Here is a 19,144-nt window from a genome sequence, read left to right on the forward strand (position 1 = left end):
AAAAGTTATTTACTGTTCTGCCACACAATAACAACTACTTTAGCAGAATTGTCCTTTCTAAAAACTCACCAAATGCTATGAAAAGGAGCCCAAATTTTTATAAACACACCCGAAGCTTATTTTTTCCAACTCAATCTGGTACCGATTCAATCTGGAAACACTGCCGTAACTTCCTCATCAGTGTTATTGCCAATGTGACCTGGCATAGTCTATTGATAGGCTATTTTGGTGTTAAGTAAATTTAGAAACTAATATTTGAGCTTCCAACTGGCCGATTAAGCTAACCATGCTACGGTAACGTTGTTTGTCAGTCAATTTCTAATGTCATCTCTGGGGAAAAAAAATTAAAAATTATATAGTGCATATAATATTGTCAAACCTCACACTTAAGAAGTTAACTAAATTTTTCAGCGGTTCTTGAATGGTATGCTAACAGAGCATTTGTCTTGTCCAGCGAATAATGCCGTAAAACCCACTGACCAAACTGCTAAGTGGGTTGCTAGGTAACGGGCAGTGGCCGCTGATCAGGTTTTTGAAACAGACTAGTTTCCAGACACTTAGAAAACATCAACTTATCAGCAGTTTTTTTTTTTTTAAAGTAGAAGCAGTTAAAGCCCAAACAAAAGTAAAAAAAAAAAAAAAAACGTGTAAAAGTTTACCTATACCCGAGTTGGCGCTGATTTTAGAGAAATGGAGCCCACTACAGCACAAGAATGCTTTAACAGAGTTTTAATTAGCCCATTTAGTCTCCTCTAATGTCCATCTATAATATTCCTCCCTGAATATAAAGTTAAAATTAAGTCTTGGTAAACATCTTCCTTTACGTTTTAACGAGGTTTAAATCTATTAAGGTACCTAAAAATAAGCATACATCTCTTGAGGTTCATAAAAACATGGAAACACTTTACCTGTGGACTCTACTGACCTCTGGTGGTAATGAAGAATAAAACTACTGCTAGCAGAAGTTCAACATTTACAATTCATGTTTTTATCTTTTAAATTGAAAAACTTTATATCGTATCCTTATTTTCTACATGAGCAGAAGCCTAATCACAGAAAACAAAAACTCACTACAGATCCAGACATTTTTGAAAAGGTTTATTTCCTTTACTTTTAATTACATCTCTATTTACAGTATTTCAAACGTCAGAGTTGCTTCAAATCGCTCACTAAAGCAGCAATGTTAGCTTCTATCTTCACTTTAAAGGGGAAGTGTGAGGCTCATCCCGCGTTCCCACTCAAAGTTAAAAACGGCCAAAAACATCCATCAAATGGTAGACACGTCTCTTAAAACACAAAAGTTCAAACCTCCCCCCCTCTGACGCTGCTTCTCAAGCTTTTGTGGTGCGATTTCTGTTATTCCAAGACTATAAATCCTGGCCTTGAGCAGGAGGGGGTGTTACATTTGGCTGTCAACGCACACAGTGGACTCAATACTAGAGCTCGATAACACTAAACCACAGTGGACATCTTCATTTTTCTAATTTAATGATAATAACCACCTTCCAACAGATGGTGTTTAGATCAGCCCAATTCAAATATTACAGCTAAATATTTCTTCTGTTGTGTGTCTAATGTTAGACAAACAAGAAGGAGAGAATAAAATAGCTGTGAGCGGAAACTAAAAACAGAGAGGACCTTCCAAAGTCACGTAAAGGCAGCAACAACAGTTGCAAAACAATTTATTTAATGGCTGTTATTAGAAACTTGAAGCCACATTTTAACTCCAATATCAACTCATGAAAATCAAAACAATCAAGAATATAATTAATGTTTTTAAAGGAAATAACATGGCTGTGCAACACAAACCCTGTTGGTAGTTGCATTCCAACTGTGTGAAAGTTACTAGAAAATATTAAATATGTACGTTGAGTTCAATTACCAGAAGTTACTGTGTTAGGTTTCTGCTGGTACAGGAATGATAGATCAAGTTACATGCAGTGCATTTCATTATTTTTATGCTTGTTTAGTAGGAAGTAGTGATGTCCACTGTGCTTCACTGTTGTGTCACTCTTACACAACTCCGAACCAGGTAGTCTGATGCTTATAAAGCATGAGGAGAAGAAAAGGATCCAGGTAAAATAAATGTTATAACCCCAAAACAGATGCTAACAGAGGGATGAACAGTTTTCAGCTGGCAAATAAGAAATAACTTACTGGTTCAATTTGAGTCCCTCTCCGTTTTCTCAAACCAGAAGCTCAGCAGGAAACCCTCCCACTTACAAATAGTCGGGTCAGTGTTTCAGTAATTGCCCGTCAGAACCAAATCTGCAGTAATTCTACGTTTGACCCAAGTGTCCGTGTCTCAAGAATGCACAGAACAGCAGAGTGAATTTCCACTCCGTCATTTAATCGATCCCACTCTGCTGCTGGGTGCAGCCTGACGGCCAGAGTTTGGATTATATCGACACTCCTAAAGTCTCTTTGTGACTGAAATTGACTAAATGCTGAGGCAGGGCCGCAGAGGAAGGACAACTGCAGAGATGACCCAGTCAGGAACTGGCGTGGTGGACAGCCAGTGCCAGTTAGAATGTGTAGCCAGCAGGGGGCGCTTTGTCGTCTTTGTTGCTCTCCAGAGAGAAGGGGGGAATCCTGACGTCGAAGTGGGAGCCGTCGGTTCTCTCAATACGAAACGTTCCCCTGGAGAAAAACAACAGGAGTGAATGGCTACAGAATCAAAACGCTTTGTTTATAACATATTTATAGACAATCTATAATTTTGGTCAGACACATGGAAACAATTATTGCCAATGACATGAATGCTACATTACTCTTGTTTTTAGCTCATATTTTATCAGTCCATTTAAATGGGTCAAATTGATTTTTATGTTCCTGTGTTTGTAATTTTGTTTAATCAAAACATGAATCTCTTGTAAATGAGACCTTGGATCTGCATAGAAACAGAATTCAGCTTCTATGCACCACAAATCTGGAATAACTTTCCTGAAAACTGCAAAACAGCTGAAACACCGAGTTCCTTTAGATCCAGACTTAAAACACATCTGCTTTTGAAACATTATAAATGAAACATTGATAAATAGTCTGATGTTTAATAATGCCACTCGACAAAATGTTATGTTTCTATTGTTGACTCTGTCTTCTATGATTGTACTTTTGTGTTTTTACGATGTAAAGCAAACTGTTGAAATGCGCTATGCAAATAAACTTGATAAATTGATTGAACTAGATGACTTGTATAAACAAAACAGGTTTAAATAAATAACTATGGCCTTTAATTTTTACCTTCTAATTAAACTTGTTTAATGTACTGCACAAAAAAACACAATGTTAAGACAATAAATAGACTTTTTTTTGACACTAGGGGCCTTTACTGAACCTCTATATTACCTGTTGGTAGAGAGACAGGAGAACAGGAATACATGCAGCAAAGCGCCTGAAACCAGAGATCGAACCACATCAAGGACTACAGCCTCTGACTGTGGGGCAGTCATTTTTTTAAACAGATAAACTGTTTAAAAAGTTTGTATTTCTTCCAACCCACACAGCACAAAATACATAAACATCCCTTCTGATATTTGGATAAATGTCCTTTACTAAGTTGCAACTCAACATGTCATCAACTAGCTGGTGGCATCATTCTGGCTGGACATATGACCAATCAACCCATGAAAACCAGTAGAGATCATCTAAATAAGATGGTTTTTGTGGCATGGACTCAGCTTTTAAAACTAGTCCTAGTGGCCAAATTTAATTTCCTTTTATCCGAGTGTGTTCGTTTTGGTCGGATGGTCGAAACTTGAAAACAAACAGGACAATGAATGTGTATGTAAACTTCTGACTGCTGGGACTGCATATGCAGCGTGTGGAGCATCGTTCTCACCACATATGACCACTGGGAGCTTGTAGAGACACATGGCTGCTGTACTGGAAGGCTGGCTGCTCTTTAGATAACACAGGCTCCTGTAAGCACAAACACAGAAACTGTAAACAGGAAACGATGAAGACACGCGCACGCACGCTTTATTTTTATCCAAAAAATAATTTTTATCCAATAAAGCATGTGTAAATAACAGCTGTACAATATGAGGTTCAGAATAAAAAAAAAACAGCTGGCGTTAAATGATTTCTTTATTCTGATCTTGAAGGAAATAAAAGTGGTAACAGTTAACAGGTTAACCTCTGGGTCTAAACTGAACACTCCTACTTGCTTTAAACCCGTTTTAATAATCAAAATTACAAGAAACAAAGGCTTGAAATATTTCACTATGTGATGAATCTATATACAAGTTTCACCTTCTGAAATAAGTGAAAAAACCCTGATGTTTTTCAAAATGTTCTAATTTTTTTAGGTGTAGCTGCATGAAGGCAGGGCTGTTTTAAAACTTCTGTTTGCAGGATATGAGCTTCCTGTTCATTAAAAGGCTGTCAGAGCAGATACAACAGAGTTAATATTTTAGCTAATATCAACTTACACTTGTTTTAATTTAACTATTTGATTAGAACAGAGCACATTAATCAACATTACCACATTTTAAAGCAATGTAAAAAAAATATGTAGAAATTAGCACAATAGCTAAATTTAATCATTTGACCTAAGATGGCACAAAAAAAAAAAAAAACCAGACACAAAATTCACAGGACAGATCAGGGTTGCGCCATAAAACGGTCTGTGTATAATATTCTGCATGAGAAGCAGTAGAAAACAAATGTAATGAGTGTTTATTTTGTAGTTTTGTGTCAACTTATGATTCAGAATCAATATGAATAAATGTCATAACATTTTTATACCTGCATTACCAATGAGTTTTCTTCTTGGTAATCAGCAGTAGGAAAGCCGTAATTGTTGATTTTCTGTTTATTCCGACACCGTTTTGCTTTTAAAGAGACTTTTAGGTCAGATACACCTACCCCTTCAAAATAAAAGCATGCTGCTCTGACACTCACCCTGCCTACGACGCCTCGGCCCCGGACCGTCTCCAGGGTTCCCGACAGGCTGAAGATCCTCCAGTGCCGCTCTCTCAGCTGAACCACCTCGCTGCCCAGATTCTCCAGGCGGATACAGTAGCGCCACTGCAGGAAGGCAACACATGTTCAAACTGTTCGCTTGAAGCCGCTGTCGTTTCCAAAAATGCATGTTACTCACCCAGTACACGTGGGAGTTCTGGGCCTCCTGAGAACCAGAAAAACAAATCATCAGATTTTCAGTGGAAAGAAGACAAAAGGTCAGTTCCTCCCACATGTTGCCATGTTTCCTTGTGATTGCTAAGGCATAAAGTTACTGATGTCGTGGCACCGTTTTCAAAACGTTGTGGGCAAAGTTGAACATTTTTTGCCAAAGTAAACAAAGTTAATATTTAATGTATAAGTATCATTTTCAGGTACCTTTTTGAAATAGATGCCTTACTACAAATAAACTCAAGTCCTGAGGAGGAGTTAAAGTGCAAAAAAAAATTAACTGAACGTGTCAAACTGAAGGCCTGGGGGCCAAATCTGGCCCAAAATAGCTTTTTACATGTACCTAGACTCTAGAAAGTCCCATAAATAGATCCTTAAAGGTAAGAGTTGTGTTTTAATATTATTTCATCAAATTAATCAAAGCAGTTTTCATCTATGCACTGCAGAACTACATCAGTGTGAAAAAATGTGAACTATTATTTAACTTTAATTACTCACTGAAAGCAGAAACAGCTTTTTATTAATATATTAAGAGTCTGTTGATGGGTTTTATCAATACTTTCTGCCACAACCGGCTTTTTTAAAACATTCACAATCTTGATAAGGTCCAAAATGAAACAGAGTTTGCCAAAAGAAAGGGGGGAAAAAAGTAAATGTTACATGTTTTTAACTTGCAGGTTTGGTTTTCAGGAGACGTGAAACAGGAAGTTAAATTAGAAGCAGGATATGAGGATTGGTCAAAATTCAGCTGAGTTGGTCAGAAAAGAAGGAAATACAGAAAACATTACAGTCAGATTAGCAGAGAAGTCACGATGAAAACTGTAAGATTAGTGAACGGTGAGTTTGTTTTAACAGTTGCGATCGCAGCACCTTGGTGAGACTGACATACTGAGGAACTCTGAGCAGATGAACCCACCCTCATTCCCATGTAGAAGGGGATAACGGTGACCCTGATGTTCTCTGTGGTCTCCCTGTGGACGTCAGACAGCTCCAACCAGGGGTGGTTCTTCTCCTGCCAGGCCTTCAGGGTGTCTCTGGGTGTAAATGGGGGAGCTGAGGTGTGAAAACAACGACAAAAGCACAAATTTACCATTAACCTATTGAAATTTATTTTAGTTTATAACACCTACATGCATAGATTCTAAATCACTAAAATGAACAAGGAGGCAGCCATCAGTTTTCTAGAGCAGGAATCTACAAAAAGAGCCATTTTGCCTTCAGTCAAATGTTACACAATCTTTTGAAATAAAGTCTGCTTATCATTTTTGATAAACATCTACTGTAGAAAATGTGTTGTCACGCTTAAAAACCATCGTTTCATTTCTTATTTTAGCTTTTAAAACAAAAACAGATGCACACTTTATGCAGTAAAGTGGGTGGACACATTTTATTTGAATATTTTGAAAATGTCATAAAACCAAAGTTTCTATATTTACACCTGGTGTCTAATATCAAAGTCAAAATTTTAAAAGATTATTCTGAAAAAGCACATAATTTTCAACCTATTGACAAAAACAAACACCTACAAATATTACTGGTTGTTTTGGAGTCATTCTTCATAGTGCAATCATTCCATTAAAAAAAATCTGAAAAACTGCTAAAACCTGCATTTGTTATCACATCTTTACTTAACTACATTAGTCAGTTGTTTATTTCTTTTCATCAAATTTATGATGAGAAAGTGTGGAAGGTCCAAAGACCCCCGTCAAAGAGAAAACACCTTTACGTCCGCTTCCCTGTTCTGATTCAGCTCAAAGCTGTCGCAGTTTATTAGCATGCAATGTGAACGTGAGAGAAATGCTGAAAGCAGAAGAAGACAGTGAGTGTTTACATTTTGCCGGGTTGTACATGAGGAAGCGCTCAAACAGTTCATGCTGGATTGGGACCTGCTCTGCTGAGTTATAAGGCAGGATGTCTTCATGGCTCACATAGTCCAGACCTGGAGGAGGAACAAACACGCACACACACGGTCACATGACAGCCACACACAACAGCATGAAGCCTGAACTTCAGAGCTCCGTTTAAACAATTACACGATTACATCAAATCACAGATTCAGTCCAACTCCCCTTCACTTTCCTAGAAATACCGCCTCTCGTTTGTTATTCAACTCCAGCAATGAAAACTCTGAACATAGGAAGAGTTTTTATGACGCCTCTGATTTTCCAGACTCAAATTTCTAGATATTATTATGCCTGACACAATAAACAATAAATCAATGGTAGATTAAAGCGAGCTCAATAATCTGTATCAGCGTCATTTATCATTTTCTCTTTTTACCAAAAACTGGATGACAAAATTCTTCAATCTGGAGTTTTGGTCTCAACTAAACCTTTTTTTTTTGAAGGATAATTTTGTTTACAGAGATTCATAATTGATTTTTTCCCCCTGTTTTTGTTTATTTATTTTGCATATTTAGCATGTCTTCCAGTTCCAGCGTTAAATTTTAGATTAGTTAGAATTTAAAGTTTATTTATCTTTAAGAATGTGTTCTTGCATTATTATGTCATTACCATTACATTGCTTGAAAATGGTCACAAAACAACAATATTATCGTTTATCCCAATAATTTCTGGGACAATTTAACGTTTAGCCTTTAAACTGCTTCGATATCAGTCTTGACACCCATTTCCTGAAAAAAATGAAAAACAGCACAGTGCTAATTTTGGCCTTTGATTTGCAAAGTGGATTGGCTACGCCACTGTTTTTTTTGTATCAGAACTTATAAGATTAAATATTTATAATTTAAAGAAGTTTATGAACTTTGGTATCTTTATTTTTGTTGACTAGACCCAATTTAAGGACCACAGTTTAACTTTATCTAATATACAGACGAAACAGGGAGTAAAATGGTTTGACTTTTTAAATTAGTTACATTTTTTTTAGTAATATTCAGCAAGTAAAAACCAAAATAAAACATATACAAATATTAAATGAAATGTGCAAGTGGGCAAATGAAAGAAAATGATGTCAAAAGGACAGTATTTACAAGGCGCTTAAAGAATTTTGTCGTTTTGATGAAGAGACAATCAAACAGTTTATGCATAGAAAAACAAATCCTACCCTTTTCAACCCTGTTTAAAACATTATATTAGAAATATGTAAGTCAGATCCCTGAGTGTCAGTATTGCTGGTTACCTGGGATGGCGTACAAGGCTCTGCTGTCGTCATGGTTGGCCAGAAATGTCACTGCCTCAGTCTGAGATCTCTGAGACTGTCGAACACAGAACAAATTCGCACAATAACATTAAATCTAACGCACAACAGCAACGTGTCACAGCTACAAAGATAAAGCTTTGACTCGTCTAATGTGGCTTCACTTTCAGAACAATAATAAAAATCATTTAAATGATGGTTATTAATTTGAGGTTACTCACTGAATCTCTATTAAAATGCATAAAGAAATATCTATTTCAACTGACGACCATCATTCGTCCAAACATCTTCTAGCTGTAAACTTATCAATAAGATTCTGCAGTTAAGCAGCAGTAAGAAAGGCACCAGTATTATTAATGTCCTTATGCATAGTTGCAGCTAATTTACATTATGTGTTAATATTTTAAAGATGCACTGAATGCATGTGGAGGAAATCCTTAGTGTTTTAACCTGAAGTAAGATCCGTTGTGTTCGCTTATTTTGCGTAAGCACTGAAAGACATACCTCTGGATCATTATTCAAATGTAGATCAACAAAGAATATTTATTTAAGTAAACTAAAAGAACCAATTTTCCTTGATGATATTTTTATTGTCTTAGAGAAATGACCAAAGAATGCTTGGTGTCTTTACCCAGAACAATCTGACATTTTTTGTCTGGACATTCAATAAGCAAAGTTTTACTTGAAAACAAACAGCAGCAGCTTCAGGCTGAACAAAGTGGCTGCTACTTACTATGTGAGGGCAGTCCCTGGTGTCAATGAGGACCTGGTAGTAGGTGTGAGTCTTCCCCTTCACCTCCTTAGAGCCGTGGGCTCCGGGTGGCTCGGGTTTGCTGCGGGAGAAAATTTTATTTCAATAACCCCTCCAGCAAAGCTACTAAACTTTAAGAGCAAGTCTGAGATGCGGGGTTACCTGTCGGACACCGGAGGGGTGATGTCCCGGTCATAGAGGCGGGCGTGCCACGGAAACAAGACGATGCCTCTGTAGCCAAACACACTGTGGAGAAAAAGCTGAGAAGACAACAACAACAAGGAAAGAGAAAATAGATCAATCCCTGAGATACAGCACAGATTAGATGGGATTACACATGCAAAAACAACACTGAGATTTATTTATATGAAAAAAAAAAATTAGTGTAAAGAAGAGATCTTCATTACTGGTACCATCTTTACTTAAAAGCACTTTTAAAAGTACCTTTGCACTTTAAACATGGATTTGCACATCAATAACCATGTGTGCACAAGTTTTAACTATTTAGTGCTGTAAATCCAGCCGCTAATGGCCGCCATGTCAAGCTACGGCGTGCTCTGCTGCAGGTTCATCAGAAAGCCTTACCTGTCCTGTTTCGTATTTCCCATGCTGCTTCACTGCTTCAAACACACCGACAGGCTCCAAAATCTTTCCTTCAGGCCTGTTCCTGCCAAAATACAGGCAACACAGTTACGCACACAAACACGCAGCTACGAGTCAGTCGGTACTAATCACAAAACACAAGGTGTGGTAAAAACAACCACTGATCCGTAAAGAAAAAAGGCCCAATCCGAACTCCAGCCCTGACAGAAACACCAGAGCGTCTCTCTTCAATACACAACGCTCGACTGGCGATGATGACGACAACAGCTGGTCACTTCGAGTGAATAACACTCACACTTGTGAAAGCTAATCTTCACAGCACAGATGAAGGGGCGGATTAATGATTGGTATATGTGGACCAGAGGATTTAATATCGCACAGTAAGTTGGTTTCAGGTTTTGGCTTTTGACTTTTGCAAAAACAATCACCGCAAGGTAACTGGATTTCGCTGTGAGAAATATGGTTATAAAAACGAGCCATGGTCCAAACCAAGGATTTTAATCTTAAATGAAAGCACTGACATGAAATACTGCCTGAAAATATATTATAATATGTATTACTGTTTTAAGATTTTAGAGAGGAGTACAACAAAAAAAGGACATTTCAAACAAACAATTTTTTCTGGGTAGGTGGAAGGTCTTACACAATTGATTGAATCAACTTTAATTAATTAATTATTAAAGTAATTAATCCAGAAATCAATTAATTGTTAACAGGAGTGTACGGTCTCAAAAGAAGCCAAGAACAACATATTCTGAGCAGTAATTAAACCAAAGCTGTACAAAAAATTTAATTTTGCATTTCAGATTAAAAGAACTTTTTCTTGTCCCTGTGGTCAATGCTCTGTTGTTGTTGGATGTTTAAATAAAATATATTAAAAAAAAACAACAACAAAAAATGTTTTCTGTCTGTAAATATGTTCAACCTACAACTCCTAAAGTGGCACAGCTTTTGTTTCAAATTCTGTAAAAAAAAAAAATCCTCTAAGCATATTTGCCATCCAATTTTTAAATCTTAAAATAATCAACACTGCATCGATTTTAAGTCCAGCAGAACCGGCTGAGCTTTTCACACGTTGATGTTAGATGTTTTGAAAACTTTGTCCACATATAATACGATAAAGTTTGTGGTTGTAACGTGTGTATTAATGTGTTTGTTGAACACAGTCTCAGCCCTGAGAGCCACAAACATCCTGTTGCTATATTTACGTTTCTCTAGGCTGAAGGTCAGCTGCTAAACCTTTTAGTGACGTGCAAAACTAAACACCAACTGCTATTTACTGCATGTAAACAATAACCAATGAAGAGTCTGGCAAAGCTGTGAACTTTTAAACAAGAAACAATAATTTATTATTATAAAGCTTAAGGTTTAGCAACAATTAACAGATCCGATAACCGATGCAAAATGCGCTGGAATGAACTGATACACTGAAACACATCCCATATTTTAAATAACAAATGCCAATTCACTAACCCCCATGAATTCACTTTCTAAGCTAACAAAAATATGACAGCAGTAAAGGGTAACTAAAAACTGGAGAACTGTTGCTGTTGCAGAATCAGAGGGGGCTCAAGCCCACCCACATCTGCTGGTGATGTTTAAGGTTAACAGGATCCCTCTTCGTTCGAATCGTTTCTGGCTACACCGACTCCCACTTCTCTGAGAAAGACACCGACTTCCTTAAACTAACAAGTCACAGCTGCAGCCCTGAGCTCCCAGAAGCGGCGCCAAGCCCATCAAAACCTGTTCAGGAAGCAAAACGGTCAAAGTCAAAATGAGTGTGCAAACGTTTCTATTAATAGTTTGTAAGCCTGGATCACATGACCGGATTAAGAGAGGCAAAAGACACAAAAATGTGCTGGATCATGGTTTGTTAGGATAGCTTCATGTGTTCTCTGGTCAAAACAACACAAACACACAAGATTAAAGTTCAAGATAAAACACTAACTGTGGCTGATACGAGCACAGTTCCCGCTGTGGAGGAGCTTTTACACAAATAAGCAACATTTTTTCTAACTTTTAAAGGCAATTGTGTTTTAAATCAACATGAACAGGGTCAAGAACGTCAAACTCGATTTCTACAGCTCAACATTTCCTTTAGCTCTCTTCCTAAAATCTCTTCAAGGCAAAATATTTCCTTTTTGTAGGGAAACCTCAAACTGAAATCTGATCTTGAGAACTTTTGCACAAGCAAGCAGACTTCAACATGTTTCATAACAAAGCAGGTCTGTGTTAAATATCTGTGGTTTAATTACACAACTCAGAGAGGCAACAGTTCGTTGCATCTCTTCTGCAAATCACTAATGTCTTCTCAGACTTTATCACTGACGAAAAAAGAAAAACTGAGAAAATCAAAGTGATAAGAAGTTTCATTTAGATACATTAATTTAAATGTTTATTTACAGCATCTCGTAGACAAACGTTTGACCAAGAAAAGCACAGACTCCCATTCTGGCCTGAATGTGAATGAACTTAAAACAGTTTGCAGATACTTTTATCAGCATTAGATTAGCACTCAGAAAACAATCTATCCAAAATAAGCACTAATGTTACTTTGAAAGCTTTTACAGCTGCCATAACGAGGATAGCTGGTGTGTTGTGAGGATTATCAGTGGATGACAACAGGATGTCCTCTGCAGTGTAACGTTTGCTTTATTGTTTCTGGAGCTGACTGTGTCTGATGATGGCCATTTCAGCATTTAATCCATTCACTATTTTGTATCCCAAACTTTGTTTTCAAAACATGATATTAAATCACACCCTGTTCCGATTAAATTGGCTCTTATCTCTCGATTCGTGACACATGATGGATTTTAGTCCTGAATACAAAAAAAAATAATACAGTGACTTTCTCTCTAAGTAACATCCCAAAAACAACTTGAGTTGCATTGATAACAAGGTAGTGCCTGGTGACTGGCCATATTTGATGTTTCAGGGGTATTTAAGTCGGTTGTTTATCTGTCCAGTAGTGAATGATCACTCAAAGTTCTGCGTTTTGCCAGAATGCACAAGTCTCAACAAGGAAAAATACTGGCAAACATTAACAGGCATTTCACTGGTATTTGTGAAGTCATGATGGACACATTGGCTAGTCATAATTTACTATAAAATAGATTATAAGGGAAGCAGAGATTTAAATTAATCTTGACAAGGTAGCAATTATGGTTGCTGCTTTGTTTGTTTTTAAAATACATCATTGCTAACGTATTTAAAAATAAACTTGCCTGTACAAAAGCAAACATCACCAAAATACAAAAGGCATTATTTACATATCTATAACAGTTTTCTTCCCATTACAATTAATTGGCCTTTACTAAATAGATTTAGGATATTATTAAGGATCCAGAAAAGCTTCTTAGAGGCTAAGCTAATCAAGTGGCCACTGACGACATTGTCTCAATGTGGAAACGGTGTGTTTGCCAAAGTTAAACAGAGAAACAACTAACTGAATGTTTTTAAAGTAAATATGCAACAACAACACTGTGGAAAGTTGAAAGAAAGTTTGCACAAGTGTAACAGTGAATTATTATAATCATATTAAACGTGTTTTGTTGTTTTCAGATAAGAAAACAGCAGTGGATTTGCAATCCGGACTCCGCTTAACAATTAAGTTTAGCAGATTTCATCTGCAGCTTTTTACTTACAGACTGCATTCAACTCACAACTTTTCTATAAAACATGGCTTCATAAAACATGTGTTGTTCATGTTATCCAGCATTCAACGATTTGACTTGAGCAGGCTGGAGGCGTTTGGATCAGGCAGTTGTTGCTCAACCCATGCTGGCTTCTTGGCTAGCTAGCATGAACTGGACGATCAGCAGATGTCTCGTTTTCTAACACATAATATAATCCCTTATAGCACACCTAGCGTACACAATATCCAGAAGTCTGCTCTGCGAGAATGACCAAAGCTTTGCTTTTCCGGGGCCAAATAAGTAAGCATGACGGACCTAGCTACAGCCTCTCGTGTGTATGTGTTAGCTTGACAGAAGGACGCTCTGTCTCTTACCGTGACGACATAAACCTCTTTTGTTGAACACCGCCGAGCAACCCGCAGGCTCGGCATTGTAACCGTGGCTTGTACACCTCAAAGCTGCTGTTAATGTCAGTGACACTCAGTATTCTATGGGAGTGTTTTCTGCTGTATTTGCTGACACCACTAAGCAACCCTCTACGTAGTGCACAGGCGGCCATCTTTCCTTTCTGTCTGAGCGATCGTACGCACACACAAACCGGGATGCTGCCTTCACGGAACGTTCATAAAGTGGCAGAGATTCTGGCCGCTAAACTCTGCATTCCACATATTTATTATTATTAATTTTGCTGATTGGTGCAGTTGTAAATTGTTCATGTTGATATGCTGAAGAAAAACTGGCTGGGTTGTATGGATTTACGTAATTATGCACAAACTTGTCAGAAAGGAGTTTCAGGTAAACGAGCGAACCATGAATACACCAACAATGTTAACGTGTAACGTAACGAACAAAATTCGTGGTGATAAATTTTGGCATTATTACCAACACACAGCAAAAAGGTTTATTTCCAAAACCCGATAAGGTTCAATATTAAAAAAAATAAATAAATAAAATAATATATATATATATATATATATATATATATATATATATATATATATATATATATATATATATATATATATATATATATATATATATATATATATATATGGATTTACGTAATTATGCACAAACTTGTCAGAAAGGAGTTTCAGGTAAAACTCTTTTTATATATATATATATATATATATATATATATATATATATATATATATATATATATATATATATATATATATATATATATATATATATATATATATATATATATAAGACTTGTCACGTGGGTCTGAGTGTTGCTGCGTTCCAGTTATACTCGGAACTTGGAGATTCCGACTTCCCAGTGGGAAAAATCATCTCGAACGCCTTCAGAAGTCAGATTTCCCACGTATAAATTGGGAGTAACTCCTGCTATCCCCAATTAGGACTTGTAAGACAGACATCACGTTTTAATATGGCCGCTTCTCGCATCAGCAGTAGTAAGGCATGGTGGAAACACGATTACTTTACAAAGCCCGCATGTAAGAGTGTGTCTAAAAACAATGTTATATGTAGCATCCACAACTATAAACTGGATTTGTAAGAGGTACTGTAAATGTTTATGGTGGTAGCAACGTTGAAATTCCGCTTTAACTGACGTCAAACCCAGGTTGGAGTTCAAACTTCCGAGGTAACTGGAACGCAACATATGTCACAAGACAAACATGGCCGCGTATATTTTTATAACATCGAGCTCCTAGTATTTGTTAAAAGCCAACATTGTATGACCTCAATTATTAATACAAACTGCGTGTTTCCAGGCACTTTGTGCGTAATTCAGAGCAGGACTGAGGATTTACACAGCTGTGTCGTTTAGCGACAGTTTTCTTGGTCTTTATTAGCTTCATCGACATTATGGCATCTTCATTTGTTGTTGGAGACAAATTCAGATGTCGGGTGACAGAGTTGCTGGGAACCCCGGACTCATCCCTGCCTGAAGGACTTAAAGAAGAACTGATGGAAATCCTGGAAAAACCAGAGCCAACAGTCCTGCCTTTCAGCACAGCAAGGAAGCTGAAGAAACACCTTCAGGATAAAGGTGAACGGAAACACGACTGTGGTGCTCAGTAATAATATTACATCCTTTAGTGCACATAAAGTAACTCCTTATTGTGTTTTCTAAGGCCATCCTTTCTATCTTCATCAATTACTGGAAGACGGCTCATTGCACCTGCCTGAAGTCGTTAAGCCTCCCAGAGTAAGAGCATTACTCTACATAACATTAACTACGCCTGGCCAACACTACATAATTAACATTTGTTGGAATATTATTCAGTATTTTTTTAAATTATTATTTTATGGCTTCAAGACCACACATTGATGGCAGATGTAGCAGTGGCTAACATGTAGCTCATATTCCACATCTTAAACCAATAACATTTTAGCACCTCACTTTCAAAGGGTAAGGCCATGCACGTCTCAATGGGCCTTACAAGATGATTAAAAGTACAGAAAAAATAATTATATTGAAATAAGTTGCATTAAAATATAGACTTATGTGTTACATACATTTCACATCTAAGAACCAATGACATAAACAAATAAAACGTGGCGTAGCTGCAGGAGGTTCTTTAAGCCTAACCAATTTTTTTTATTTTGTAAATCACTAACATTGGGGTGAATATTGTTAACCACAACATAGTCACCAAGAACAAAGCCCTGAGGAGCTCCATATTTGATCTTTGTTTGCTCATATTTACAGTTGGCACAAACAACTGCAGCCTGCCAAGTAAATTTAAACTATTTCACCACAGCATCAATAAATCCTAACTGCTTTTCTAGACTATCGTTCAGTATACTATAATAAATTGTATCAAATACGGCAATAAGATAAGGCCAAATCAAGATGTAAATTAAAGCACAAAGACCCTAATTAAAAAAAAATAGTCTCATTATTGTCTTAATGAATTTAAAGTCTGACTTTTGGTTCTTGTTTCAGAATCCTGAGTTAGTGGCACGTCTTGAAAAGATCAAAGCGAAACTGGCTAATGAGGAATACAACAGGATGACGCGTAATGTCAACACTCAGGTGCATGTTAAAACTGTATGGATGAGAAAACACAATGCTGAACTAACTAAACCTGCATCCATGTTCTTATCAAAAATATTTCTGTTTTTATTGTTAGGAAATGAACCGAAATGGCACACTTGCAGATTTTGGTCAACAAGGTCAGTGTGTGATGTCTTCTTTCTTGTTCATGTTGGCAACAGGCTTTAAACTGTGTGACTTGAAGTGGTTTTATTACCTTTTCTCCTCAGTGCGCTCGGTAAAAGCAGTGGTGGTGACTGTTTTCAACTTCCTGGTGACTTTAGTTGCTGCTTTTGCTTGCTCTTACATGGGAAGCCAGTATTTATTTACTGAAACCGCAACGGTAAGGGAACATTCAGTCATACATGAATTATAATCTATTCCAGCTACTGCCTTGTTTTGTAGATTCAAATAATTTTTAACAAAAAAAGAAAATTCTGGAAATTGTGGTGTGCATGTTGAACTATGCACATAAACAAATTTTTCAAGGTCAGGTAATTTTATTTATTTAGCACATTTTCAGCAACAAGGCAGTTCAAAGTGCTTTGCATGAATAAGAAGAAAAAACAAATGAAACAAATCAAAAGAGAGACAAAAAGGTAAAAGTATAAAACTACATATTGGTTCCCCATGTTTAATAAGAATAAGTAGTCCATAATTTATAAACTAGTTGGGGTTTCTCTGGATTCTTGTTCTGATAAAAACTAGATTTTGGTTCTCTGTTAGATCTATAAAGTTGATGGTACTTTCTATGTTCTAGAATTTGTAAACTAGAAGGAGTTTCTCTAGGTTTCAATTCCCTTTTTAAAAAAGAAAACGCAAAATTGCTTAAAATGCAAAAGCATAGCATTCACTTAGTGTAAGCTTGATCATTTGTTTCAAAGGATGCATCTGGAGTTAAGAAATATTTCTAACATCAACATGTGAAAAAGTAAACCTTTTGCTTGACTGAACCTGGCAAAAATAGTTTATTTTTCCTTCAAATTCACAATTATTTAATTTTTGTGTTGGTCTGTCACATTAAATTGAAATAAATTTAAGTTTGTTTTTGCAATTTGACATATTGTGAAATATTTACATGTGAATAGCTCAATCAGGCTCAACCTTCATGCTAAAACTTCCTCGGTTTAACAAAACATTTCAGCCGTATTTACTAGGCACTGTATTTAGTCATGTACTTTTGTTACCGAGTTAAATTTGTCCCTCACAGGCTTCTGTTAACTATTGTTTGTTTCAGAGGGTGATATCAGCTGTGATTGCTGCATCTGTAGTTGGACTGGCTGAGCTCTATGTCCTGGTCCGGACCATGGAGGGAGAACTAGGGGAACCATAGCAACTGTAAAAAAAAAATCAATTACCTACAGATGTTTAGATTTTTGTTTTTTATTAATTCTATTTATTTTAAATAAATTTGTTGAACTTTCTCCAGTCAAACATGATTGTAAGTTTTGACATGTTACTTATATTCTTCACTTGTTTGTTATTCTAAACTTTTTGTTTTTCTATCCTGTTGATGTTTTTATTCGGTTGTTTTCAAATGCAACAATATCTAATCTTTTTTTCATTAAGACTCAATAAAACTAGAAGTGATTTTTTTTCCACCTGCAGAAAAAGTTGAAAAGAGATGTAAAGTATTTTATTTTCTTTTATTCAGGTTCATGTTTGGGAATCAACCTAGACAAAAAGCAACAAAAACAAATCATTAACTGGCTGCAATATCTGATTCTTATACCTCAATGATCAACAACACACATCTAATTTAAAATCTGATCAGTTTTTCCCTGATCTCTTCCCCAGATATGAATTCATGTTTTTGTAAACCACACCACTCTTGTCAAGTCCTGATACATCAGTGGATGGATTAAAAGATGTAACCACATCTGGAATACAATAAAGTATCCTCCTAAGATCTGCGATTTGACACCCGGATTAAAGGTTTATTGAAAGATTATTTGGTATTAAAGATGATTATGATATAGAGCGATCTGTGTCCAGCTCTCCTGTCTGTCATGTTTGCCTCAGTATTATACCCCTCTCATGTAATATTTCAAAACTTAAATCCATGCCGAATTATTCGGCCTGTAAGCTGATAGACCTTGAGCTCTGGCTTTAATTTAGTTCTTATTTTTCTTATTTATTTTTTTCATTTCCTCTTGTCCATCTAAACCCCCTGATTCTTAGAATACAGAGTTATGGAAAATATTTTGATATAGGAAAATAATTATTCCCGTCATCATATCTTACCCCAAGTAATCATTTTAATCGGTATTACTTTGGAAGGATAATACTCATGGGTCACAGCAGTTAAACATGTCATGCAGGAAAACACAAGCCTGCATCTGGGAGGACAAAACTTCGCTTACGGTTCACTTGAAGGTGGATCAAATGGTTTTATATCTTCTAAATTTACAAATAAATATTTAGAATAAACAGATTTATGTTTGTTTGCTGCTTGTTGCTTTTAATTAGCCCACCTCCACATTTAAAGACTAGCAAAGATGTACAAAAAAAGATCCCTAACCCAGTGTATTTTTTGGATTAGTTTAATGTTACCTAAACTTTTTTTTAAGTTCCTGTATACTGTGGATGACTGAGAATTACTTTTTTCATAAAGTAAAATTGGCCATTTAATTAATATGGCATATTTATTGATATTCAGAAGTATATAAAAAAAGAAAACAGTCTTGAGTTATTGTGTAAATTAGTTCTGGTTGAAGGCCTTTTTTTATCAGCTGAAAATAGTTTAAAAATCTTCATACTTATTTTAAGCCATTATACATTTTACTATGTACTATTATGTTACTGAGCTTAAAGCAGTTACAGATTCATCAGCTACACCAATAGGACATTAAC

The 19,144-nt window shown here is 36.3% G+C and overlaps 2 protein-coding genes across 7 annotated transcripts; one reads left to right on the forward strand and one right to left on the reverse strand.

Annotated features, from left to right (window-relative positions):
* Positions 1–1,085: 1,085 nt before the first annotated feature.
* On the reverse strand, positions 1,086–13,884 carry poldip2 (polymerase (DNA-directed), delta interacting protein 2). Of its 2 annotated transcripts, none has more exons than XM_014981104.2 (11): positions 13,656–13,884; positions 9,629–9,704; positions 9,206–9,303; positions 9,026–9,125; positions 8,275–8,350; positions 6,968–7,075; positions 6,053–6,189; positions 5,105–5,131; positions 4,906–5,031; positions 3,842–3,921; positions 1,086–2,640 (listed from the first exon to the last, which is right to left on the reverse strand). In XM_014981104.2, exons 1-11 carry the CDS (start codon positions 13,838–13,840, stop codon positions 2,526–2,528), a joined length of 1,128 nt encoding a protein of 375 aa, XP_014836590.1. In that variant the 5' UTR covers positions 13,841–13,884; the 3' UTR covers positions 1,086–2,525. The 2 variants fall into 2 exon arrangements, with proteins under 2 accessions (XP_014836590.1, XP_014836589.1); XM_014981103.2 differs by having other exon boundaries at positions 9,629–9,710; positions 13,656–13,883.
* On the forward strand, positions 9,905–18,275 carry vma12 (vacuolar ATPase assembly factor VMA12). Of its 5 annotated transcripts, none has more exons than XM_014981102.2 (8): positions 9,910–10,026; positions 15,105–15,301; positions 15,387–15,460; positions 16,202–16,291; positions 16,389–16,431; positions 16,522–16,634; positions 17,529–17,629; positions 17,946–18,275. In XM_014981102.2, the coding sequence occupies exons 1-7, from the start codon at positions 9,971–9,973 to the stop codon at positions 17,622–17,624; spliced, it is 669 nt and encodes a 222-aa protein (XP_014836588.2). In that variant the 5' UTR covers positions 9,910–9,970; the 3' UTR covers positions 17,625–17,629; positions 17,946–18,275. The 5 variants fall into 5 exon arrangements, with proteins under 5 accessions (XP_087867873.1, XP_014836588.2, XP_087867871.1 ...); XM_088011745.1 differs by having other exon boundaries at positions 18,089–18,275; XM_088011747.1 differs by having other exon boundaries at positions 9,905–10,026; positions 15,143–15,301; positions 17,529–18,275.
* The last annotated feature ends 869 nt before the right edge of the window (positions 18,276–19,144 follow it).

Source organism: Poecilia mexicana, unplaced genomic scaffold, assembly GCF_051168715.1.
Source record: "Poecilia mexicana isolate PSO_F unplaced genomic scaffold, ASM5116871v1 scaffold_13, whole genome shotgun sequence".
Lineage (NCBI taxonomy): Eukaryota > Metazoa > Chordata > Actinopteri > Cyprinodontiformes > Poeciliidae > Poecilia > Poecilia mexicana.

Coding starts and splice junctions, on each gene's coding strand:
- vma12 (XM_014981102.2), top strand. CDS start 9,971: ATGAAGGGGCGGATTAATGATTGGTATATGTGGACCAGAGGATTTAAT. Junction 16,292..16,388: donor CGCGTAATGTCAACACTCAG/GTGCATGTTAAA, acceptor TTTTATTGTTAG/GAAATGAACCGAAATGGCAC. Junction 16,635..17,528: donor TATTTACTGAAACCGCAACG/GTAAGGGAACAT, acceptor TGTTTGTTTCAG/AGGGTGATATCAGCTGTGAT.
- poldip2 (XM_014981103.2), bottom strand. CDS start 13,840: ATGGCCGCCTGTGCACTACGTAGAGGGTTGCTTAGTGGTGTCAGCAAA. Junction 9,304..9,628: donor GGAAATACGAAACAGGACAG/GTAAGGCTTTCT, acceptor TTGTCTTCTCAG/CTTTTTCTCCACAGTGTGTT. Junction 6,190..6,967: donor CATGTACAACCCGGCAAAAT/GTAAACACTCAC, acceptor TTCACACCTCAG/CTCCCCCATTTACACCCAGA.